The sequence below is a fragment of the Coregonus clupeaformis genome, chromosome 13, assembly GCF_020615455.1.
Source record: "Coregonus clupeaformis isolate EN_2021a chromosome 13, ASM2061545v1, whole genome shotgun sequence".
In the NCBI taxonomy this organism is placed as follows: Eukaryota; Metazoa; Chordata; class Actinopteri; order Salmoniformes; family Salmonidae; genus Coregonus; species Coregonus clupeaformis.
The window spans coordinates 34,113,852-34,140,760 of record NC_059204.1 but is presented as its reverse complement, the minus strand read 5'-3'; the positions used below and the strand labels follow the sequence as shown (position 1 = coordinate 34,140,760).

The following is a 26,909-nucleotide window of genomic DNA, read 5'->3' as shown; positions in this document are numbered from 1 at the left end:
CTTGCGTTTTTCTGGATTTTTTTGTTGTTATTCTGTCTCTCACTGTTCAAATAAACCTACCATTACAATTATACACTGATCATTTCTTTGTCAGTGGGCAAACGTACAAAATCAGCAGGGGATCAAATACCTTTTTCCCTCACTGTATGTCTGACCTCCTGAACTGACAGTGACCGCCTCAATGAACTGTTCTCTCCAGGAATGAGTTCCAATCACCACGGCCAGATTGGTGTCCTTCAAGAGTTTGTCCACGGTGCTCTATCAAAACACAAAAAAGATTAGCAATGAGAGTGGGCAAGTATTCAACTACAAAAGCAGCCGATAAAAGCTGACACGGCATGCTCTGAAGCACAAACTCATAAAATGTCACACACATTCCGTTTCATGACTTCTGTTCTTATCAAAACTGAAGTCAGGATAGACATGAGGGTAGAAGGGTAGCATCATTACATTACATAAATGTCCTGTCTCGTCACGTACAGGACAGTTTGTGTGAAAAGGTTTCTTGGCTTTGATATACTGTACATTCTATCTACATCACAATACACTGTTTCTATTCCAGTGTTTGTCGACCTGGTCCTCGGACAGCCCCACCGAGAGATTACCCCAGCGATTCCACACGTTTTTAGAACTAGCTCACTTGATTAAACTAGTCATCTAATCACCATGCCCTTGATAAGTTGAATCAGGTGTTCTGGTGGTGGAATAGACCAAATATGTAATGGCTGGGAGGGGGCAAAACTAGGTTGAGCAACAGCACTGCTTTATTTAATTTTATGTTTAATTTTGTTAGTTTTTTACCACTTCTTGACATACTGCTCGCTTAACCCGGAAGCCAGCTGCACCAATCTGTCAGAGGAAACACCGTACAACTGGCGACCGTGTCAGCGTGCATGCGCCCGCCCCGCCACAGGAGTCGCTAGAGCGCGATGGGACAAGGAAATCCCGGCAGGCCAAACCCTCCCCTAACCCGGACGACGCTGGGCCAATTGTTTGTCGCCTCATGGCTCTCCCGGTCGCGGCTGGCTGCAACACAGGCCGGGATCGAACCCGGATCTGTAGTGACGCCTCAAGCACTGCAGTGCCTTAGACCGCTGCGCCACTCGGGAGGCCCAGCACTGCTCTATTCTGAAAGATGAGAAAGTGTAGTAGGAAGTAGAGATCATCCAGTTCGAGAGGCTCTCAGTAAAGAGACACCTCAATCCTGTCTAATCAATCCCAGAGAACACTACGTGCTAGTGGCTACAATACCGGGTATAGTATCCCATTTGGAGTCATTCCCTGTCGGATCTGTTGGGTGAGAGGATGCCACAGTGGGAGGGGTTAATCAAACATAACACAACACACATACAGACACGGACGCACACACTGTATATATGACACAGACACATGCATGCACGCACGCATGCGTACACACACACACCTTAAACTTGTAGGACTCCTCTATGATGACCTCTAGCCTGCTGTGCTCCCCTAGAATGGGCTTCCCCATCTCTGAGATACGCCTGGCGTCCTCCACTTCTGGAGTAGGGTTCCCTAAAAGGGGAGAGGAAAGGGGAAAGTTATCTTACTACAATACATGATGGGACTATTATAAATGGAGTTAAACAAATACATATTTTGTAGTTATGATGGGGTTAGACAGTTGAACTAAGCTCATTATGCTTTTATAAGCGATATTGTTAAAGAATCAATGGGTATATATAATTGTAATGTTCAAAAACGTCTGTAAAAATCACAGTGGGCCTTTCAATTGTGTGCAAAACTTATGAGATCTTACCCTGGTTGAGCAGCAGAGCTGCAATAGGAAGAGAAAACAATTAATTTGTGATTTTGAGATGTGATTACTTATCATGCTAATCAAGCTAAAGTGATTTTTGTATTGAACCTTTATTTATTCAGGTTAGTCTTGAAATCAAATGTATTTTGCAAGAGAGGCCTTGTCAAAATAGCAGCAGTCGACAAAAGACAGAAGTGACCCACCTTAATACACAGTACACATGCAATGATTTGATCAACTGAGAGACATATACTTTGCACAATGTACAAACAATAAATGAATGACAGATTTATCAGATCACAATGAGCATTCTGAAAGCAACCATGCAGTGAGGACAGAATCAATACAAATTAACCGACAACAAATAAAAAATACATATATATTCCTGCTTCTCCCTCTGCTACTAAATGCAATAGTCCAGTGAGCACATCCAAAGAGGAATAGGCTTGACTTCCATCCATGTGAAAACAAATGTGGTGGTGCTTTTTTCAATGGGAGGCCATGGGAGAGGCTGGAGCTCGGTCAACATAAAAAAAAAGCTCATTCACTATGTGAGGCCTGTTTGATTGACTAAGAGGTGCATAATGCTTACGTTGTTACTTTGGTACTGGTATGAGTGAACGAGCTTGACATCACTGTTATGTACTGTCCGTCGTATTGTGCATTTGTTATGGTTTACGACAGTGTGCTGCTTTATATATGAATGGTTGTCAGAATGAGTGGCACATGTCATTAAACGTCAGAGTGATTTACAATGTGAAACCGTGCAGACGTGCATTCTTCTACAGCAAAGCTAGATGTAACAATATCGCCGAATTTGAGAAAAACAACTTTATATCAGAGACGTGCCTACTGTGCACATACACAGTCTTGTTCTGCCTAGTGACAAACCTCTCTGGCATCTTATTGGCTAAGAGTTCCAGCCTTTCCTCTGACTTCATGGACAACGATTCCCATGGCAAGTCCCTTATCTTGTCAGTATAGTTTAAAATCTTTGGCACATCTCCCAGCCTCACTACATTCTCCCTTTAAAGATGGGCTGAACTCATTCTTCTTCTTCTTCTGTGGATTTTATATGGTGGTTGGCAACCAACTTTAAGGTGCATTACTGCCACCAACTGGACTGGAGTGTGGACCAGAGACAGTGAAGGTCTAAATCCTACCCAATAATCTTGTCTCCCTAAGGAAAGGAAATACATAATTAAATACTACATCCCCTGAACATTTCCCCAGCAGTTCACTTAATCCTGGCTCTTCAACCCCATTACTCCTCAAATCTATTAACAATCGCTTCCTTTCTCTCACATATTTCTGGCACAAATAGAACATGTTCCCATCTCCTCCTGACAATGATCACACCTCCCAGTCGGATGTTTCCCCACCACTTTCAATGTACTATTTAGCCTTGTATGTCCCAGTCTCAGCCTTGTGACTACTATTTCCTACCTGCTCCCACCTTTTCCTGGATCTTATACAGGTATCTTCCCTTACTCTCCCTGTTCCACAACTCTTGTCACTTATTGTTAACCACTGTTCTTATGGGCTGAACTCATTGATTTGGCCTAGTATTTTAGCCTGCTGATTAAAAATGCAAGAAGCCATGAGCGAGAGCTGTTTTGGGGGTGTGGTTTGATGTGGGTGTGATATCCCAAACAGCCACTGTACCAACTGCGTGACGCAGCATGACACCGTGAACGTGATTGGTCAAGAATCCCAAGCTCCGAGTGTTATGAATTTCCTCTTCTCTAGAGTAGTATCTTTGACTGTGCTTGAATCTGAAAGTGCGGCAAGTGAACTGTGACAATAAATCGAAACTAGTGAAATCAAAGAATGGAACAAACCGAGCAAAAGCTTTAATAGAAGACAAGGACCGGTCCAATAATGCATTTCTTATTGGACTTCGTTTTTTGGACAAGGAGATTCATTTGGGAAATCCATTTGTAATATCGAAGAATGAAGAAAGCAATGGGAAAGGTGGATTCAATCAATGTGACTAGAAGCGGCCTTGTTTTGGTTTATTGTGTCGATGAAGAACAGAAGAAGTGTGCACTGGATCTAGCAAAATTGTCCACGTCAGAAGTAACATCTATTGATCTTTGGAGCAGGGCACCTGCCAAAGGAGTTATAGCTGGAGTCTCGTTGGATATAGATGAGTACCTTGGTCAGAAGATCCTAGGAGTGCACGTCGCCTGACCCGTATGGTAAATGGAAGGAAGGAGAAAAGCCTATCGATATTATTGTTGTTTGAGGAGACTCTACCTGAATATATGAAGCTAGGATATGTGAGGTATGCGGTGAGAGCATCTGTGTCCAAACCATTATAGTGTGGGAATTGTAAAGGATATCAAATCAAATGTTATTTGTCACATGCACCGAATACAACAGGTGTAGACCTTACCGTGAAATGCTTACTTACAAGCCCTTAACCAACAATGCAGTTTTCAGAAAATATTTACTAAATAAACTACAGTAAAAAAATGTATATTGAAAAAAAGTAACACAATAAAATAACAATAATGAGGCTATATACAGGGGGTACCAGTACCAAGTCAATGTGCGGGGGTACAGGTTAGTTGAGTATATTTGTACATGTAGGTAGGGGTAAAGTGTAGGTAGGGGTAAAGTGACTATGCATAGATAATAAACAGCGAGTAGCAGCAGTGTAAAAACAAAGGGGGCGTCCTGGATGGCAGGAAGCTTGGCCCCAGTGATGTACTGGGCCGTACGCACTACCCTCTGTAGCGCCTTATGGTCGGATGCCGAACCGTTGCCATACCAGGCGGTGATGCAACCGGTCAGGATGCTCTCGATGGTGCAGCTGTATAACGTTTTGAGGATCTGAGGACCTATGCCAAATCTTTTCAGTCTCCTGAGGGGGAAAAGGCATTGTCGTGCCCTCTTCACAACTTTCTTGGTGTGTTTGGACCATGATAGTTTGTTGGTCATATGGACACCAAGGAACTTGAAACTCTCGACCCGCTCCACTACAGCTCTGTAGTCCACGATCATCTCTTTTGTCTTGCTCACGTTGAGGGAGAGGTTGTTGTCCTGGCACCACACTGCCAGGTCTCTGACCTCCTCCCTATAGGCTGTCTCATCATTGTCGGTGATCAGGCCTACCACTGTTATGTTGTCAGCAAACTTAATGATGGTGTTGGAGTCGTGCTTGGCCACGCAGTCGTGGGTGAACAGGGAGTACAGGAGGGGACTAAGCACACACCCCTGAGGGGCCCAAGTGTTGAGGATCAGTGTGGCAGATGTGTTGTTGCCTACCCTTACCACCTGGGGGCGGCCGTCAGGAAGTCCAGGATCCAGTTGCAGAGGGAGGTGTTTAGTCCCAGGGTCCTTAGCTTAGTGATGAGCTTTGTGGAAACTATGGTGTTGAACGCTGAGCTGTAGTCAATGAACAGCATTTTCACATAGGTGTTCCTTTTGTCCAGGTGGGAAAGGGCAGTGTGGAGTGCGTTGAGATTGTGTAATCTGTGGATCTGTTTGGGTGGTATGCAAATTGGAGTGGGTCTAGGGTTTCCGGGATGGTGGTGTTGATGTGAGCCATGACCAGCCTTTCAAAGCACTTCATGGCTACTGAAGTGAGTGCTATGGGGCGGTAGTCATTTAGGCAGGTTACCTTCGCATTCTTGGGCACAGGGACTATGGTGGTCTGCTTGAAACATGTAGGTATTACAGGTAGGTATTATATGGTCACGTGTCACATTTGTAGACGGGAGAAGTATGGTCTTGAAGAATCTGTGAATGGAAAATGTTGCAACTGTGGTGGGGATCATACTCTGGACTTCCTTGAGTGCCCTGTTAGGGTGAAGGAGGTTGAGGTGTCAGTTGCTAGTGTTTTAAGTCAATCGAGTGATCTGAAGAAGGTGGATTTTGTGGCATTTATAGCCACAGTGATTCATTGTACAGCACAAGTGTCTAAGAAGACCAAGAAGCTGGATATCATTATATCTGCAGCCGAGATGTTTTTGGGGCTCAAAGACTTTACGGCAGAAGCATTGCTAAGGACTATTGTCGCTGGGAAATGTCTCGCCCTCACAGGAGTCTTCTGAGCCTGTGTAGGGACCTGATTATAATTGTTGTTTTTACAGAAAAGCAGGTTGATTTTGTTTAGTAATTATTTGTTTGTTGTTGGTAGTTTGTATATTATTTTAGTTATTTTTACCCAATTAAATTTTCCTTTTTGGGATCCTTAATATCCATCCGCACAGTAGGTGGCGGAATGCACATCCAATTGTTGCAAACGTCATTATACCATAGAAGAAGAAGAGTAGTATCTTTGATGACAGGTGTGTTTGTAATGCTAACGTTAGCTAAATAATGTGAGGATGTTTGAGTTGGAAAAAACCCAAGCTGTTTATGACGAACAAGTCTTGTTCTTTCAACATAACATTGGCGACAATGTATCTCTCGTTCTTTGTCTCATGTTATGTCAATCAAACTAGTCCAGAGACGCTGTGTGCGAATGCCTCAATTGGTGCCAATGAAAAAAAGGGCGGGCTATAGGTTTGTTTCTACTGCTACGATTGGATAGCATGCAGCTGTACTGTAGGTTGAGCCTGTACGAAGGTTGGGGGTTATGGACACTGGTACGAAACGCACTGCATATCAATTACCCAGAGCTCTTAACGGTGTACCTGGCACTCAGGCGCTTCCCCCTGCTTTTCTCTAGCCGGCTTGTGCTGGTCAGAACCGACAATATGTCAGTGGTGGCGTGCATTAAAGCAATATGAATGTCTAGTTTTAAATGTGGTACTTGGTAATAATGCTCATTTAACTCTAGCAGGGGTATATCGCCCCCCCTCAGCTCCTCCTTGTACTCTATGCAAATTATCTGATATACTGTCTAATTATGCAAACTCTGAATTACTGATTTTGGGATATTTTAACCTGGATTGGCTTTCACCAGTATCCGATAAATTAAAATATATTTGTACTGAGCTAAATCTAACTCAGCTGATAACTAAACCAACCCGTCCCAACTTTAAGAATCCAGTAAAATCTACTCTACTAGACATTATTCTAACAAACACCCCCCATAAATACACAGCCAGAGGGGTTTTTTCAAATGATATCAGTGACCACTGCTCTATTGCTTGTATTAGAGATACCAGGCTGAAACACTCTGATCCCTGTATAATCTCTAAGATAAATTATAAACATTTCTCACAGCAAGCTTTTATCCTTGATTTATATCACTCTGAGCTTTTATCCACTTGCTGCTTTCTGGACCCGGTTTTAGCCCTTGCTTTTTTCTCTACTATTGTTACCTCTATGTCTGATAAACATGCCCCGCTTAAGAATCACAGAGTAAGAAACCGAACCAGTTCTTGGTTCTCTCCTGAATTGTCAGGTCTTTTTCTGCAAAAGAATCGGGCCTGGGCCTTGGTGAGGAAAACAGGTACTCCAGCTGATTGGCTGTTTTTTAGGCAATTGAGAAATAAATGTACTGCAGCTGTCAAAAAGGCAAAATCAAATTACTTCCTTAATGCTATGACAGATTCTGCAGGAGATCCTGCAAAATTCTGGAAAACCGTTAATTCACTGAAACGGGGGAATTCTGCTGTTTCTCTTCCTAAGCAAATTATCTCAGACTCCTGTATTCTAAGTGAAAAAAATGATATTTGTGATGCTTTTAATAAGCATTTCATCTCTGCTGGTTTTTTATTTGAAAAGAAAAGTGGCCATTGTGGTACTGGCCAGTTAGTTGATTTTTCGTCTTGCTTTTCAACCGTTACTCTGAAAAATGGTAACCCTGTTTTTAGTTTCCAGAAAATAACTGAAGCAGAGGTTCTAGCTGCCCTGTGTGCCATTGATACTAAGAAATCCTTAGGCGCTGACAATTTAGACCCGTACTTACTTAAGTGTGCTGCACCTATCATTACTGGTTCAGTGACACACATTTTGAATCTAACATTAAGCACAGGAAATATCCCTAAGGTGTGGAAAGCAGCTTTTGTTGTGCCATTACATAAGGGAGGTGACGGTAGTGATTTGGATAACTATCGACCCATCTCTAGGCTCCCTTGTCTGGCAAAGATCCTAGAATCTATAGTCAACAAACAGTTACAATCTTTTCTTTCTGTTAACAGTATTTTTTGCCCCAATCAATCTGGTTTTAGATCTAAACACAGTACCACATCGGCCACTATGCTTGTTGTAAATGATATTGCAAATGCCTTAGATGATAGAAAGCACTGTGCTGCGTTGTTTGTAGATTTGTCAAAAGCTTTTGACACTGTAGACCATGCTATCCTTTTGAGTAAGCTGTCATCTATAGGACTGGGCACTGATGCCTGTCGATGGTTTTATGACTATCTTAAAGATAGAACTCAGGCCGTCATGGTCGACGGGGTCAAGTCTGACCCCTTACAGTTACTTAAAGGGGTCCCTCAGGGTTCAATAATTGGCCCACTATTGTTCTCACTTTATATAAACAACATTGGTGATGATGTCAGATATTGTAAATTCCATTTATATGCAGATGACACAGTGATGTACTCTATTGCTCCAACAACGGACCAAGCTTTAATGCAGTTGGAGTCTGATTTTAGGATACTACAGGGGTCTCTTTTACAGCTTAAACTTGTTTTAAACGCTAAGAAAACAAATGTCATGTTTTTTTCTAGGTCTAAACTCTCAATTAGAAACACTTTTGTAATCACTAGCTTGGATGGTATTCAAATTAAACAGGTCTCTGCATATAAATACTTATGGGTATGGTTAGATGATAGGCTTTCTTTTAAAAACATGTTACTGAATTGGGAAAAAAGCTCTAATTCAAGATAGGGTTCCTTTACAGAAACAGGGCTTGTCTGTCCTCCGTAAATAGAAAACAAATTGTGCAGGCTACTTTTATGTCCGTTTTAGATTACGGTGATATTATCTATATGCATGCATCGGCAAACACATTAAAACCACTGGATGCTATTTACCATTGTGCACTCAGGTTTATCACGGGTGATAGTTACAAAACTCATCACTGTTTCCTATATCAACATGTGGGTTGGGCCTCTCTATCTGTGAGGTGAGAGCAACATGCTCTCTTGTTTATTTATAAAGCACTTCTTTTAAAACTACCTCCATATAAATCATCATTAATTTCCACTAGATATACTAATTTTAAAACCAGATCACAGATGTGGATTACATTAGACTTCTGTGGTCTCCACAGAGTTGGGTAGGACTGCCTTCAGTTCCTTTGCACCTTATTTATGGAACAAACTGCAGATCCAACTTAAGTTAGACACTCTGGTGTCCCTTGCCCATTTACATTTTTTTATGGAGGATCAATATGATGTTGTCTGTGATTGTTTCTGTTGAATTGTGTTTTTGTTTTGTATGTTTGAAATGTTCTTGTCTGTATGTTGTGATGTCACGAGAGGCTGTGTCCTGGAGGGACGTTACATCCCCCTGAGGTGGCTGCAAACCCAGACAGCTATGGCTCCATCTGCTGGTATGGTCGGGAACCCCACCCCTCTATGGCCAATCTTCCCACGCAGCTGAAACAAATGAGGAGCTGATGAGCTGAAGGTTGGGGAAGGGAAGAGACACAGTCTCCAACCTGGGCTCTCTGGAGAACAAGAGTGCTGCACGTCCACTTCCATGAGGAATATAAGGATTTGGGGATACTTACCTTTGGGAAATACTCACCTTTGGATATATGCACCTGTGGAAATACGTGAGAGACATTTGGAAGGACTTTTTGCTGGGTTGGCCACTAGCTGCAACGTGGACTACAGTAAGGCTGGGGAAAAGTTATCTGAGCGAGTGAGAATTATGACTTTGGATGTGGAAGAGACATCCCTGAACTGTTAACCCTTAAAGAGCCACAAGAGAACAGAATTTTGTTATATTTTCGTTAATTTCCCAAGACCTATAATAAAATCCTTGTTTTGTTTGAACCTTGTCTCCTTGCACTACTTGAGCAATCCCGCTGAAAGCTGTGTAGCCTCTCGTGACGTCACAGATGGTGGAGAATACAGGCACGCTCAAGCGTTAATAGTGCATGTCAGAGGAGGATACCGAAGGTTTGATCACCCAGTTTTCCAAGTTGGCCGTAGGCTCCCCGCCGACTGAAATGGAGGACATATTGAAAGCCCCTTGTTGCTGGCCAGCAAGCCCAGATGCAAGCAAACGTGGCTCTCTTGGAGGAGCAAAAGAAAGCCAACCTTCTGAAGGCAGAGGAATTGCAGTTGCAGAGACAGAGGGTGGTCCAAAATACCCGCCCAATAAAGGCAAGTGACTTTATATCTAAGATGGGAGCTACCGATGACATTGAGGCATACCTGCATGCATTTGAGGCCACGGCCACTAGGGAAGCCTGGCCCAAGCAACAGTGGGTTGGTCTGTTAGCCCCCTTTCTAACCGGGGAATCGCTGAATGCTGTCCGGGACCTGGGCCCTGACCAGGTTACTGACTATGATGCCCTGAAGTCTGAGATCCTCAGCAGATATGGACTCACAAAGTTTGGTATGGCCCAGCGCTTTCACAGCTGGACCTTCCAACCAGACCAACCTCCTCGGGCGCAGATGCATGAACTTGTCCGAATCGCAAGGAAATGGCTGGATCCGCAGAGGAATACAGCAGCGGCGGTGGTGGAGGCCGTTGTGGTGGATCGTTACCTACGCGCCCTGCCTTATGAGGCAAAACGGTTCATCAGTCAACAGGCCTTGACCACGGCTGATCTGACCGTGGAAGCTGTGGAAAAGTACCAGGCCACAGCGGAGATGCTGAATGCTTCCCGAAAAGACCCCAGGAGTGCGGCCCCACCACAAATGGGAAGAACCCGTCCAAAGGACCCCCAAGGTCTCGAACTCAGCCACGTCAGGACTTATCCCGGCTCCAGGGGGAGCCAGAAACCAGGCGGGTCCAAGAAGAGTACACCAGGAGGGGGAAACTCGACAGTGTTACCGGTGTGGGGAGATGGGACATATCTCCTGGCAGTGTGGGAAACCAGCCGATGAACCTATGCCCACTGCGGAGTCCTCCAGCTCAGCACCCACACACCGTTTTGCCTCGCTCTTGGGAGTCGTAGATGGCGGCCCAGATCGACCCCCCACCTGCCCGGTAACTGTGAATCACCATGATGTGGAGGCCTTACTGGATTCTGGTAGCCGGGCCACCCTGGTGCGTAAGGATTTGGTGGGCCCAACGTGTCTGACCCCGGGGAAAGTCCTCCCAGTTTCCTGTGTCCATGGGGACACCAGAGAATACCCCATTACTGAACTTACAATGACCAGCACACGGGGAACCATACACACGACGGCGGGGTGGTTGATTCCCTCCCCGTCCCTGTCCTAATTGGACGAGACTGCCCAGCCTTTTACCCACTCTGGAGAGAGTCTCAGGAGAGGATAACCCGAGTACCTCGGAAACGGAGAGGCAAGACTCATCCTGGGAAGGCTCCGGTGCAATCCTCCGAATTACTCACTCCCGCCCGGGCTCTGATAGGGATGGCAGGTGCCCAGACCGACACAGAGACGGAGCTACAGAATCTGGACAAAGAACTGTCTGGTCTGAAGGGGACCGCTGAGAGGTATCGTTTGTTAAAGCAACAGTTAGACATGAAGACAGAAGAGTTAGATATCCTCCAGGCTAAACTCCAACAGAGCTCCTTCCATAAGCAACAGGAGGAGCTGGAGAGGCTGCGCAGGACCATCGAGGAGTGTGAGGAGACCCTGCGCAGTAGTAAGGAGGTCCAGAAGAAGGCAGAGGAGAAGTACAAGGTGTTGGAGAACAAGATGAAGAATGCGGAGGCAGAGAGAGAGAAGGAACTGAAAGCTGCTCAACAGAAGCTAAACTCTGCTAAAACCAAGGCTGATGCGTTCAGTAAGAAACTCAAGGAGAGACAACAGGAGGCTGAGTCCCTGGTCCTAGAGGTGGAGGAGTTGAAGAGAGAGCAGGCTGGCAAGCACCACGGCAATGCGGACGCCCTCTCCCGGCGTGATGCCTTCTTCGCTGCCTTTACCCCGACGAGGGACGTCGGTCCCGAGGAGGGGGATGTGTGATGTCACGAGAGGCTGTGTCCTGGAGGGACGTTACATCCCCCTGAGGTGGCTGCAAACCCAGACAGCTATGGCTCCATCTGCTGGTATGGTCGGGAACCCCACCCCTCTATGGCCAATCTTCCCACGCAGCTGAAACAAATGAGGAGCTGATGAGCTGAAGGTTGGGGAAGGGAAGAGACACAGTCTCCAACCTGGGCTCTCTGGAGAACAAGAGTGCTGCACGTCCACTTCCATGAGGAATATAAGGATTTGGGGATACTTACCTTTGGGAAATACTCACCTTTGGATATATGCACCTGTGGAAATACGTGAGAGACATTTGGAAGGACTTTTTGCTGGGTTGGCCACTAGCTGCAACGTGGACTACAGTAAGGCTGGGGAAAAGTTATCTGAGCGAGTGAGAATTATGACTTTGGATGTGGAAGAGACATCCCTGAACTGTTAACCCTTAAAGAGCCACAAGAGAACAGAATTTTGTTATATTTTCGTTAATTTCCCAAGACCTATAATAAAATCCTTGTTTTGTTTGAACCTTGTCTCCTTGCACTACTTGAGCAATCCCGCTGAAAGCTGTGTAGCCTCTCGTGACGTCACAATGTCTAAAACTGTACATGTCAACATGTTTTACACAGGGCACAGCCGTAAAAGAGATCCAGGTCTCAGTCTGTTTTTCCCTGTTAAAATAAAGATTTAAAAAAATATATATAATAATAAAAAATTAACAGACAGGGAGAGACTCTAATCTTGGCTCACTCCCTATTGCTGGGGAGCAGTGAGCACATGCTCTCGCTTCGGGTGAATCATGTCCCCAGTTGACTCAACTCCGGTGTAGATCTTTTATCCAGGTGGAGTGGAGGCTACACCCCTCGGTGGTCTCCCTAATTTGGGAAATGTTTGGCAGAGCCAACGTAGATCTTTACGCATTGCAAGAAAATGCCCAGTTTCGTTTTTTTTATACAGCAGTGTATACGCTGTGTGTCCAGGATGATTTTCCCCTAGGGACAATAAAATTAAAGGGATACTTCATGATTTTGGCAATGAAGCCCTTTATCTACATCCCCAGAGTCCGATGAACTCGTGGATACCATTTGTATGTCTCTGCGTGCAGTTTGATGGAAGTTGCTAACGCACCTAGTATTAGCGCAATGACTGGAAGTCTAGGGTAAGTGTTTGCATGCTAGTTAGCATTGGCTGGCGAAACGACCTCTAACTTCCTTAATATTGGCTGCAGAGACATAAAAATGGTATCCATGAATTCATCTGATTCTGGGAAAGTAGATACTGTAAATCCCGAAGTATCCCTTTAATCTTATCTTATTTTATAAAACTCTTCCAGAGAGATTGCAAGTGTAGTGGTAAAAGGGTTCTAACAATATGTGCCAAACGTCTATTTTCGCTGTGTGTAACAGTGGATAGTAGGTTGAACAAACCTTTTGAGATGGCCATTTTATTCACTAACACTAACCCTCACACACAACATACCCAACTGACCTGAGATTCCTCGCTTTAGCCATTTGGGCTCTTCCAGCACAATGAAGAAGTTTTCCTGCTTCTCATATTCCTCCACATTTACAATGCGTACCTGTAGAGTCTGACTGTGGAGAGACATGCAAGCATGTACCCACACATGTGTACACACACACACACACATGCATGCACCCACACACACACAGAGATAGAGAAGAGGGTTGTCATCAATACACATTGTTATATTTGCAGACTTTTTAAACACTTTTGATGAGGATAAAAGGAAAACATGTTATGATCACAACAATCACAGGACACCAACGATAAATATTTTGTTGAATAATACAACTACAAACACACACACGGGCGCATGCACGCACACACACACACACATTTAGCAGACACTTATCCAGAGCGACTTAGTTAGTGCATTCATCTTAAGATAGCTAGGCGAGACAACCACATATCTCAGTAATAGTAAGTACAAATTAAGAGTATTTCCAAAACGCTATATCCACACATTTTTCACGTGTTTTTTCATCAGAAATGATTGCTTATGGGTACCTTCATATGTGTGTAAAATATTAATGTTCTCAGATTTTCTTATTCATAGATTTTAGATGTGTTCTTTTGCTAAACACTATACAGTATATCCATTGTTTAGCTGGAATGGAATGTTCGTATCCTGTATATTTGACTGTGACATGTGGTTGTCTCGCCTCTCTATCTTAAGATGAATGCACTTACTGTAAGTCACTCTGGATAAGAGCATCTGCTAAATGACAAAAATGTCAAATGAAAATGTTTTATATCCAGATCTCATAACTGTATTGAATTATTATTTATTTATTTCTGTCACAAATGTGTAATTTGTACAGTTCTTTATTAAAAATGTAGTTATTTGTTACAGTTGACTGTGTAAAACCTAGCAGTACTACTTATTTCTCTGAGAGTGACGTGGATATATAGCATAAAAATAAAATAAAAATATTATTTGTCTCTCTGAAATGAAACGATCAAGTAACAGATTTTAAACAAATACATGTCTGACATTGAACAACCCTATGCCATGATTAGACAGTGAAAAAACACACCAATCTCTTTCATAATTTCTTTAAACAATAAAAGCTAATTTACAAACATTTCTGAAAATGGATATATAGCGTTTTGGAATGAAACTCTTCAATTGTTCCTCAATATTATTATTATTATTATTATTATTATTAATAAGTGCGAGTGTTAGTTCACAAAATGCAAGGGTTTAATTTCTGCTGCTCCATAGGCAAGCACCATGTAGTGGACACAGGCTTCGACTGGAACCAGTGGAATGTGCAGAGGAGCGGGGTGACATGGGAGAACATGGGCATGTTGAACACCAGGCGGGCTGCCGCGTTCTGGATAAGTTGCAGGGGTTTGATTGCACAAGCGGGGAACCCAGCCAACAGAGAGTTGCAGTAGTCCAGACGGGAGATGACATGGATTAGAACCTGTGCCACTTCCTGTGTGAGGTAGGGTCGTACTCTATGGATGTTGTAGAGCATGAACCTGCAGGAGCGAGTCACTGCTTTGATGTTTTCGGAGAACGACAGGGTGTTGTCCAGGATCACGCCAAGGTTCTTTGCACTCTGGGAGGTGAACACCTGGAGTTGTCAACCGTGATGGAGAGGCCTCGCGACAGTCCCGTGAAGCAAGCAAACAATAATTTCCTACCCTCTGAAACATTAACAAACACCCTGCCATTTAAATCACATCAGTAGCTGAGGTGGAATAAATAATTGTACACATAGTGGAGGCTAAATAATTCACAGTGCATCACATACACAACACACACACACACACAAATACACACATGAACTAAACAACAGATAAACAGTACCTTAAACACTCATATTGGCATGAGAACATGGGCTAACATGTGCTAACAAACCTTCCATCTGGTGCTTTAGCGGAGAGAGTAGGCATTAGGCAACCTTGTTTTGGAGCCACAGTGTCTACTGGATTTCTCAGCTCCCTGTCTGCACATCATTGATTTGTTTGTGTAACTAAGTGCACACAACTGGTTTTCCAGGTGTAATAAGACACCATTTAAAAGGAAAGAGCAGCAATCAGTAGATACTGTGGCTAGCAAAATCCAGAGTAACCCTTCCCTGGTCAAACCTCATGTACCAGGCTATAGGTTCTTGACTGTTAAAAGAGACTACCTAGCATAGACATCTGGTTGAAAATATGTAATTACAACCAGATTATAACTAGTTTACAACCAACAGGTTGTAATTTGGTTGTAATGACGCCGTTTCAAACAGTTTTTCCCGCTGGGTACCGTCCCCCTACTTTAGAGAGTTGGCATAGCCTCACCTGGTCTGTTCGTTGGAGAACTCAAGCTCGCCCTTGGTCTCCTCGTAGTCCACGCCGGCACGGGCGCTGCCGTCCTCAGTGCGGTAGGGCAGCATCACGGTGCCCCGCGAGCCCGAGTTCCGCACCACCGTCAGTACCATCGTACCCGAGCTCTCGCTCACTCGCAGCACGCGCTCGCCGAACGTGAAGATGCCAGCGTGGTCGTCGTCCAGAATGATAACCATGGCGACTAACGGCTCCACCAGCCGGCCCTTGGGCGGCGTTCCCGGTGAGACTTTGTTGCCGCCCTCATCCAGACGGAGGTTCTGCAGCCGCACAAAGAAATGCTCGTCTTCCTCAAAGACGTCGTCGTCCAAGATGCCCACCTGAAAAGGACAGGGGACACACAAAAGTTGTGATGGGGATTACTGTATGTATTGAGACAATCTTATTTAAAGGCCCAGTGCAGTCAAAAATGTGATTTTCCTGTGTTCTATATATATTTCCAGGGTGAAATTGTGAAAATGATGATAATGCCCTTTTAGTGTAAGAGCTGTTTGAAATGTCACCCTGTTTTGGTGGGATGGAGTTTTAGCCTGACTGTTGACATACTCCAATAAGAAAGAGAGTTCCAAACCTCTCTGCCAATAACAGCTAGTTTTCAGTTTTCCCCTCCCCACTCAGACCACTCCCAGACAGTCCTAGCAAAATTCTTGCTTGAGAAATTGCTCTTGCTAAGAAGGTATTTTTGTTTCTTTTTGAGCATTTTGATGGAAAACAATCACAGTAAGGTACTTCATTGTTACCCAGAAATGATTTGATATTGAAGTAAAAACAGCTGCATTAGGCCTTTAATCTAATCTCATCTGAAATTATTTAAACTAATCTCTAATCCATCCAAGAGCAAATTGTCCCTTGCCACTGTCGCCTCTTTTCGCTCTTTGGAGGTGCAGGCCCTGACAAGTTGCTAACAAGTACTGTACTTTTATTTGTAAAAAGTACTGTAGCGACCCGCACAGACAGCTGTGTGTTATGTGTTAGGCTAGTAGATGGTTGTGTTGTACCTACCAGTACCCAGTGTTCGCGGGGTCCGACATGTCAATCAACCTGCTATCTGCCAATCACGGGAATGCCTGGAATGTTCTGATGCCGGGCATCCTGGCGGTTGGCGGAGTGGCGTGGAGGGGGGTTGGGCAGGGGATGGAGCATTGGAAGTTAAGACCAGGTTTAGCCTTTGTTCTCTCTTTTTTTACGTCTGGGCTTCACAAGAGAAGGTCACGATTGGCTTGTGGGTTATCTTTCATTTATTTGGCGTGGGCTACGGCCAAACAGTAGCCTGTGTAAAGTTGGTTTAATAAACCGTCCATTCGTAAACTCAAACCTCTGTCTGGACAGTTGTTCTTTTATGATCTAGTCAGGTCATTACATTGGTGTCAGAAGTAAAAACGTTGATAAAAGTTAGCCAGCTAGCTAGCTGACTTCTGTGGCTAGCTACCGTAGGTGAGAACGGGGTTGAAGATGCTTCGAGGGAATCCGAAAGTGAAGGTGGAGGTAGGGGACGATTATGGCCAAGGAGGTGCGTGTGCATGGACGTCGGGGGGTTCTGGCTGAGGAGATCGCCAGGGCATCGGAGCCCAGAGGCCGCTTGAGGGAGGACGTTAGAGTGATGGCGGCTGAAGCGGGCATGAGTGCTTCGTCGACTGTGTTTCGCGCGATTCTGGTGGGCGGACCGAAGGGGTGATGTCGACGCGGCGGGACGAGGAATCTGGGGCTCAGGATGTAAACAAACATGGCGGCGCCCAGTTCCCGGCTGCGTCCGTATCCGTTAAGACCCCCGAAGTATTCCGGTAAGGCGGATTGGGAAGCTTTTCATGCTCAGTTTGAACTGTTAGCTCATTTTAGGGGGTGGTCGGATGAAGATAGGGCACTGCAGTTGGCTTTATGCCTCACGGATGAAGCTCTGGCCTGTTTGATATTGATTAGCCCCGAGGACAGACGTGATTATGGTGCTTTAGTGGGAGCACTGAGGAGGCGCTATGGACAGTGTGTACAGCCCGGGCTACTGCGCTCCGAACTGAGTAATAGACGCAGGCAGCCTGGAGAGCCTCTACGGGTGCTAGCTAATGACATTGAGAGCCTCTCTCGGCGGGCATATGCTCACATGCCCCCCTCCGTGCAGAGCGAGCTAGCACGGGACCAGTTCATACAGGCGCTCTCTCCTACGGAGCTGCGCATACAGACCCAGCTGGCTCATCCTGAGTCATTGCAGGTAGCCTTGGAGATGGCTTTGGAGAGGGAGCTGGCGTGGGCTGGGGCTTCAGCTGGGGCTTTGGTGGGGGTGCAGGGAGACAGACCCTCTGTGCGAGCTGGGGGGCAGAGCAGCCCGGAGCCGGAAAAGCCTGCATGGGTGGCTGAAATGACAGAACTAATTCGTGCTGTGTCGCTACAGGCGGCACGAAACACACGCCCCTGGTCCCACGGTCTGCTGGGGTTGTGGCCAGCCAGGCCATCTGCGCCGAGATTGCCCCATGTCCCCCAGAGCTCAGGGGAACGGCTCGGGGTCCGCATAGACCGGGTAGTGCGGACCCCTGGCTTTCTATCCCAACCACCATCTTCTTCAGGAGGAGCCCACCGGCACAGACGGGAAGCAAGGCTCCACTTCCCCCAGAAGCAGACGAGGGCAAGCGGATGGAGCCTGTTGTTGTGGTGGGCCGGACCTGTGTTGGGGACTTTTGTCATGTCCCTGTCACTGTGGAGGGGGTGCCCTGCTCCGCCCTGGTGGACACTGGGTCCACAGTAACCCTGGTGAGGCCAGATATTGTGCCAGGTTGGACTCAGTGTGAGCCTACAACTGTGCAGCTCCGCACAGTCACAGGTGAGCTGGCACCCATGAAAGGGAAGGGAATAATGACTCTGACAGTAGGGGGCAGGACTGTGCGTCATCCTGTGTGGGTGGCGGCTGTGCAGGACCCTTGTATCCTGGGGTTGGACTTTCTTAGGAGCACAGGCTGCCAGTTAGACCTAAATAGGGGCACACTGAGCTTCCAGGGAGGGCCGGAGGTCACCATGGCCCCTAATGTCACATTCACTCAACCCAACAAACCCTTTACTCCAACAGTTAAAGCAGCAGAGACTCATGGCTGCCCCCCCTCCCCCACATCTGGGTGTGACTTTTCCCCAGCCCCCCTGTCACCTACGGCGTTGCGTTACATTCCCCCAGCTACCTCCATGACACAGTCCTCTGTGAGCCCGGGCCGCGGCCCCCCAGCCCAGCTACCCCAGATGGGAGGGGAGAGGACACTGTCTGCAGTGAGGGAGATATGGGGGAGGAACTGTGTTGGTCTTGACCCCGAGCAGCAGGAACGGTTGAGGCAGTTGCTGTTTGAATTCAGAGACAGCTTTGCGCTGAGTGAGGAAGAGGTGGGTCAGACTCATCTGGTGCAGCATGAGATCGACACAGGTGATGCTCGACCTATCAAGATGCGTCCCCGCCGTATCCCGCTGGCACGCCAGGAGGTGGCAGACAAGGCTGTGTTGGAGATGCAGCGGGCAGACTTCATTGAGCCCTCAGACAGCCCCTGGGCAACGCCAGTCGTCATGGTTCCGAAGAAGGGGGGCAAGCTGAGGTTCTGTGCGGACTACAGGCGGCTGAATGAGGTAACCAGGAAGGACTCATACCCCATACCACGTATCGATGAGTCGCTTGACCTGGTTAGGGGGTCCTCCTGGTTCTCCTCACTAGACCTCCGCAGTGGCTACTGGCAGGTTCCCCTCTCCCCAGAGGCCAGAGCCAAAACTGCGTTCTCCACTAACAGAGGACACTGGCAGTTCAAGGTCCTGTGCTTTGGCCTGTGCAACGCTCCAGATACTTTTGAGCGTTTGATGGACAGGGTGCTGGATGGCATCCCCCGACAGCAGTGTCTGGTATACCTCGATGACATCCTGGCCCATGGCAGCTCCTTCCAGTCAGCCCTGGGGGCGCTACGGTGTGTGCTGGAGAGGGTGGCTGCCGAGGTCTGAAGCTCCACCCCGAGAAGTGCCACTTCATGAGGAGAGAGGTGTCCTTCTTGGGCCACCGAGTGGGGAAGGAGGGGATCAGCACCATGGAGGACAAGGTAGCGGCTGTCAGAGACTGGCCCACCCCCACAGACCAGCGTCAGCTGAAGAGCTTCCTGGGCCTGGCCTCGTACTACAGGAGGTTTGTACGGGGGGCTTCTCAAGCGTTGCTGCTCCACTGAACCGCCTGCTGCCGAAGGACAAGGCTTTCACTTGGACAGTGGAGTGTGAGGAGGCGTTCAACACCCTCAAACGTGCACTGATCGAGGCCCCCGTGCTCGCCCCCTGACCTCACATTGCCCTTTATCCTGGACACAGACGCGAGCAATGTGGGCATGGGTGGGGTGCTGGCCCAGGTGGGGCCAGAGGGGGGAGAGAGCGGTGGCGTACTTCAGCAAAACATTTGACAAACATGAGCGCCGCTACTGTGTCACCCGGCGGGGAGCTCTTGGCTGTTGTGGCTTCCGTCAAACACTTCAAGTACTACCTGGGTGGTCTGCCCTTTACTGTAAGGACTGACCACTCTGCTCTCCAGTGGCTCATGTCTTTCAGAGAGCCAGAGGGGCAGGTGGCACGCTGGTTGGAGGAGCTTCAGCCGTATGACTTCACGGTGGTGCACAGGGCAGGGGCACGCCACTCCAACGCCGACGCCATGTCCCGTCGGCCCCTGTACTGCAGACGGCTGCCGCCACTGTGAACAGAGAGAGGGACGGGAGAGAGAGCTGTGTGCAGAGGAGGGGTCTGTGCCACAGTGTGTCGGGCGAGCGGGCCTGTCTGCTGTGAGCTGCAGACTGTCGACGTGGCTGAATGGGGGCAGCAGCAGGGACGGGACACAGACCTACAGCCAGTGCTACAGTGGGTAGAGGCGCAGGTGAGGCCACCATGGGAAGAGGTGACAGCGCTCTCACTCGCGACCAAAGGGTTGTGGTCAAAGTTTGAGCGACTGCGGCTGGCTGATGGCGTGTTACAGCGGGCATGGAAGGAGTCAGCTACGGGGAGGAGAGGTGGCAGGTGGTGGTCCCAAAAGCATTGCGGGAGGCTGTGCTCCAGAGTACTCATGGGGGGTGGGGACTGGACACTTTGGGGTCACAAAAACACTGCGCCGCCTCCGTCAGGGCTTTTACTGGGGGCAGCACAAGAGGGATGTGGAAGACTTTTGCCGCCGCTGTGACAGCTGCACAGCGAGAAAGGGCCCCCAGGCCGCTCTCATGCTCAGCTCCAACAGTTCCCAGTGGGGGGCTCCCATGGAGAGGGTGGGAGTGGATGTAGTTGGGCCGTTCCCCACCACAGACAGTGGAAACCGCTGGGTGCTCACGGCCATGGACTATTTCACAAAGTGGCCCGAGGCCTATGCTCTGCCTGACCAGGAGGCAGAGACCATCGTCGACCGCCTGACAGCGGGATGTTCAGCAGGTTTGGAGCTGCAGAGTCCATCCACAGCGACCAAGGCAGAAACTTTGAGTCCCGTGTGTTCGCCACCATGTGTGAGAGGCTGGGTATGCACAAGACCCGCACTACTCCTCTCCATCCTCAAAGTGATGGCCTTGTGGGCGCTTCAACAAAACGCTTGGACAGCAGCTGGCCATCGTCTCTTCCAAACACCAGCGTGACTGGGACAAGCACCTGCCTATGGTCCTCATGGCATGCCGCTCCGCTGTCCAAGACTCCACCTCCTGCACGCCTGCCCTCCTCATGCTGGGGAGAGAGATCCGTACCCCTGCGGAGATGGCGTTTGTCGGCCCCTGGATAGCCCTCATGTTTCCCCGGGGCCGGAGTATGCCCGGAGACTCCAGGACCGCCTGGAGACAGCCCACACCTTCGCCAGAGAGCAGCTGCTGAATGCAGGTGTGAGGCAGAAGAGGAACTATGACGTGCACACCCGGGGAAGGCACTTTGTGGCTGGGGAGCTGGTCTGGGTCTACAGCCCGCTAAGGAAAAAAGGCAGATGCCCCAAGTTGGACAGTCACTGGGTGGGACCCTGCAGTGTCCTGGAGAGGGTAGGGGAGGTTGTTTACCGGGTGCAGCTTCCTCCCAGGGGGAGAAAGGTGACACTGCACCGGGACAGGTTATCCCCATATAGAGGGGCCTCTTCTCCCCAAACCCCAGGAACCCCCACAATTCCCCTCTCTGGCAATGATATTCTCCAGGCACCCACCCCCAGGTGCCGCAGACAAGGCTCCAGACAGCCCACTCCCCCTGTGTCACCGCGTGGTTCCCCAGAGCCACGGACTGTATTACCCGTTCCCGCTTCCTTGTCCCCCATGTCATTGCCTTCATCCCCTGGTTCCCAGAGGGGCACTCTGCGGCCATCACAGCCACGCAGGCAAAGGAGACCTCCGGGTCGCTTCAGAGACTTTGTTTGTTCCCTCGGGGACGAGGGACTTTGTGGTGGGGGCTGTGTAGCGACCCGCACAGACAGCTGTGTGTTATGTGTTAGGCTAGTAGATGGTTGTGTTGTACCTACCAGTACCCAGTGTTCGCGGGTCCGACATGTCAATCAACCTGCTATCTGCCAATCACGGGAATGCCTGGAATGTTCTGATGCCGGGCATCCTGGCGGTTGACGGAGTGGCGTGGAGGGGGTTGGGCAGGGGGATGGAGCATTGGAAGTTAAGACCAGGTTTAGCCTTTGTTCTCTCTTTTTTTACGTCTGGGCTTCACAAGAGAAGGTCACGATTGGCTTGTGGGTTATCTTTCATTTATTTGGCGTGGGCTACGGCCAAACAGTAGCCTTGGTTTAATAAACCGTCCATTCGTAAACTCAATCCTCTGTCTGGACAGTTGTTCTTTTATGATCTAGTCAGGTCATTACAGTACTGTAAACAAATACAAGTCAATTAGTTAATTGATTGATTATTTGGTTGACTGAAGTATTACTCAAAACTACAGTAAACAGCTCCTATGCATCTCCCTCCTCCTCTCATCGTTTCCCTCTCTCTTTTCCCCTCTCCTTCCTTCTCTCTCCTCGCCATCTAACCTTAATCTCCTTCCGACTCTCCCCTGGTTTGAACACCAGCATCCCCTCGCTAAACTCATAGTCCGCCCCGGCGTTTGCCGAGCCATTCTCTGTGTGGTAGTCCACATAGAAGGTGTGCTGCCCCATGCCACCCTCACAGATCACCGCTAGGCTCAGGGTGCCACAGTTCTCCGTGCACTGGTACTGGGCACGCTCAAAGGACAGGTGGGCGCACGTGGCCCTGTCGTCTTTCTCCGGGGCTCCGCCCTCCGTAGCGGCGGCTTTGCATCGCGTGTGCTCGGCGGCATGCTTCTTGAGCACGTTGCCGGCACGGATCATCATGCGTGTGGCTTGGATGCGGTAGAAGGCGCGGCTCTTCCTCTGCTGCACCAGGGCTGAGTAGTTGGCCATCTCGATCAGCTGCTCCAGGTCTTTGTCCGGGTGCTTCTGTTTCAGGTCCTTCAGGATGCGTACCACCTAGGTTAGGTCACAACGTTAACACAATATTAACTAAATGTTAATACCAGGCTTATACAAGGCTAGCAAAATGATACCGCAATGTAAACACAATGTTAACACAATGTTTGAAATACAACGTTAACACAATGGTTGAAACACAGACAGGAATATTTTTTTTTTAAAGACACGGAAAGGAACAGCACCAGGGCAAAGACACGTAAAGGACCACAATCATCTCCCTGCCCACTCCACTCTCCCATATTGCTAAACTCTTCTGACTCGTCCTGACCATTCTCTCTCCCTGATCCCCTGGTTCAGCCTACCTCATCTCTGTTCTGGTCCAGCTCCTTACCAGTCTGAACAGAGACTGTGCAGACACTGGAGGAGTTTCCAGTTGTGGAATTGCCATCCGAGAACTTAGCGTCCATGATTACATCGATCCCCTTGGGCGCCAGGTCACCTTCCGTTTCCACAACGATGCCATGCTGCTTGTCGGCACGGTAACGCTTGTGCATGTACTTGTAGAAGAGCAGGCGGCGGTCGGCGATCCAAGCCAAGATGACACACACAGGGAAATAAAGCAGAGTGACCAGAGCCTCCCATACCTGCAGAATCAACACACAACATTTGTATTAAAAACAACACACACAAATGCATACAAAATCTGTCTAGAAACCCCCGCTGACACACAAATACACACACATGCAAATAATACAAACACCCACAACTCACCCCCCCCTCCCACACAAACAAACAATGCACACAAACACACACAGACCTCCACTACTCCAGGGGAGATAACGGCTAGGATAAGGTAGAGCCAGATGTAGGCGAAGATGCTCCAGAAGGCTGTGATGAAGAACACTCGCAGATGTTTGATCTTTCGCGACTCCCCGTCGGGGATGACCCACACACACACTCCGATGATCACAAACATGTTGAAGGCAGCGCTACCCATGATGGTGCCTGGTCCAAGCTCCCCTGCGTCAAAGTTGTGCCCACACACCTGCCGTCAACAAGACAGAAAATAAATCAAGTTGAATAACAAAATAAGCTCGGGTTATGCTACTTCCATTACGGTATCTGTCAATGGGGAACCCAGTCGAATTTAAGCAAATCAAAGGTCCCTCAGGTGTAGCATGTAGTACAAAGGTTTTGTGGGGACACTCAGGGGTAGTGTGTAGAGCCCTGCACTGGCATGAATTTTAAGCCTGAGCCCTACCCATGCCATTCAGGCCCTACCAGGCCGATTGCTTCTGCCAAATTGAAGGCCTTGCCCTGCCCGAAACCCAAAATCTGAAATAACTTCCTCTATTAGTAAATGCATTAGCTGCTCCTCTCTGTCTGTCACTCGCTTCCTGCGTGCAGCTCGCTCTGCGCTCTGCTCATGGTGCTCTGAGTCTGTGAGTATCCATAGCAACGGCTCCTCTTGGGCTGCTCTGCTCAATAAAGAGACATGAGAGAACAGTTAGCTGTTAGCTACTTTGCGTCATTCTAAACTCCAACAAAACTCAAGGAACATTAATATTTTCTGTGAAATAATCTCTCCTGTCTTATATTTGAAGAGGTTGAAGCACTTCCTACACCATGTTATGATCATAGTCAGATATGACTGTACTGAGCAGCAGAGCACGCACAAATGGCTAAGCTTCAAAATGTTAGTGATCAATTTTGTGATACCTGAGCCCTGCCCGTACCCTAGTTATTGATGAAAAACAGGCCCTACCTGGCCCTAACCCGATGTATAATGCATAGGGTTTGTGGGGAGTGGGGACACTGGGGTAGTGTGTTGTATATAGGGTTTGTGGGGAGTGGGGAAACTCTGGGATGGTGTGTAGTGATGAAGGGTTTGTGGGGTCACCGGCGTACCTCGATGACAGAGAGAAGGATCTCTGGTGCAGAGGAGCCCAAGGCCATGAGCGTGAGGTTGGACACAGTCTCGTTCCAGATCCGCACAGTGGTCACTGACGTCTCCCCGTTGGGTTTGGTGATAGTCACCTCTTTCTCCTACAAAGACAACGATTGAAAGACACACATCAAAGTTAGGGGAACATGTAGCTAGTGTTTTACCAGCAATTCAGTGATATTGCCTATGCTCTGATGCTAAAGGACAGTATTCCAAAAGTTCCAGATACTTCACCAAAGTTCCCAGGTTTTTCAGAAATCCCGGTCGGAGAATTCCCAGAACCATTTCTAAAAAACTTCTGAAAAACCTGGGAACTTTGGGGAAAGTTTTCAGAATCACCACAGGATGGGAATGACTGAAGAAGGACAAAACAAAGAGAGAAGTGGTCACTGGTCACCTGGGAGGTGATGACCTCGATGGAGGCCATGAAGCGATCGGCGATGATGGACACGCCCAGGAACATGTACATGAGGCAGGCGAAGTAGACTATCGCCCTCCCCGTCTGCTCCGCCAGTGGAGGTCTGAGTGGCAGCCACACAGGTAGCACGATGCCAGGTCTACACATCACCTTGTCCGTGCACGCCCGCTTGCCCCCTGTGCTGTTACCAGAGGGGGGAGATGGGGTGCCTGATACAGATGCCCGCTCCACCACCTGAGGCTTGGAGTGGGAGGAAGAGGTGGCCGGGTGGGGCAGGAGGAGGAGGATGGAGAGGAGGAGGAGGAAGGATGGGAGTGGGGGATACACAGGGTGGGCTCCCATGCTATCCCTGAGTTAGGTGGTGCCTGTGGTCACCGGAGGAACAGCTGGGTAGAAACACTCTCCTGAGAGAACATTGAGAGAGAAAGAGAGCGAGAGAGAGAGAGAGAAAGAAAGAGAAAGAGAGAGCGAGAGAGTCCAAAAGAACAAAAGGGGTTGAGGATGTGGCTCTCTAAAATGTTCAATAGGGTATGTTAATAAGGTCTACAATACATTCAACTGTGCCACTCTCCACATACATGAATGCCATAGCGGTACTTTTGAGATTAATTAAAGGGATAGTTCACCCCCCCAAAAAAAATAATGTTTCCTGACCAACCTACTTTAAAGTCGTTTATTTTAACATTCTGAATGTCAGCAATGCTGCTGTAATTACAATTGTATTACTATTAGTATAATATTTATTGCAATTTTTTTTTTTTTTTTTAACTGTTTCTGTTTCTTGTGCTATTTTTTGTATGATGCCTTGGTGGGGTGGATTAAGGACTGGGGATGTTGTACTGTTGTCGATGTCTCTATGTTCAACTTGAAAATCTACAAATAAAGTTTAAACAAGTAGTTTGTTTCATATTTGTTTACTTAGCTACAGTCACCAACGGTTAATATTAGCAGCTAGGACTAATACACAATGGAAGTAAAGGGACCTGAGTTAGCATGCTCTACATTGTCCAACATTACCTTACAGTAACTTCAAACCCGAGTTCTCCAGAAACGTACCATTGTTTTACAGTCATCAATGCCAATGCTAGTGGTTGGGCACTGGAGCTTAGTAAACAAAACCCAAAGCGTGGATTGCAGTCTCTTCTGGCCCACAGACCACTCTCAAGGTAAGGAAATATAGACGTCAAAATGAAAAGAACAAGGACTAATGAGTGTGTCAGTGAATATGCATGTTACCTCACTCTGGCTGTATCAAATGCCAGTCTAGACAAATGCAGAGTGTTATCAGTCAGCAGCGATCTAATAGAGAGGAGAGGAGACAGAAACAAGAGAGAGGGGGAGAGAGAGTGAGGAGGGGGAGAGAGAGTAGGGGCACAAACAAACACAAACTGAGAGAGAAGGTATAAAGACACTGATATAAGACCACTGCAGGACGCAAACAGTAACAATGACATAAACAAAAACATGAAAGAACATTCAAACACAGAACGATATGAGGCCTGCATAGTGCTAAA

At 47.8% G+C, this 26,909-nt stretch overlaps 1 protein-coding gene across 2 annotated transcripts in view; it reads right to left on the bottom strand.

Annotated features, from left to right (window-relative positions):
* Positions 1–26,696, bottom strand: part of LOC121579285 (sodium/calcium exchanger 2-like) — a 32,581-nt gene extending 5,885 nt beyond the window's left edge. Inside the window, exons 1-11 of one of the 2 annotated variants that reach the window (XM_041893750.2) lie at positions 26,632–26,696; positions 25,375–25,799; positions 24,941–25,078; positions 23,850–24,077; positions 23,395–23,676; positions 22,634–23,089; positions 15,622–15,986; positions 13,291–13,394; positions 1,781–1,798; positions 1,424–1,536; positions 156–258 (exon numbers count right to left, since the gene is read on the bottom strand). In XM_041893750.2, coding sequence (XP_041749684.1) covers positions 156–258; positions 1,424–1,536; positions 1,781–1,798; positions 13,291–13,394; positions 15,622–15,986; positions 22,634–23,089; positions 23,395–23,676; positions 23,850–24,077; positions 24,941–25,078; positions 25,375–25,737 — 2,170 coding nt within the window. In that variant the 5' untranslated portion in view covers positions 25,738–25,799; positions 26,632–26,696. The remainder of the gene's footprint in view (positions 1–155; positions 259–1,423; positions 1,537–1,780; positions 1,799–13,290; positions 13,395–15,621; positions 15,987–22,633; positions 23,090–23,394; positions 23,677–23,849; positions 24,078–24,940; positions 25,079–25,374; positions 25,800–26,631) is intronic. The other variant, XM_041893751.2, reaches the window with a different exon arrangement.
* Positions 26,697–26,909: the final 213 nt, after the last annotated feature.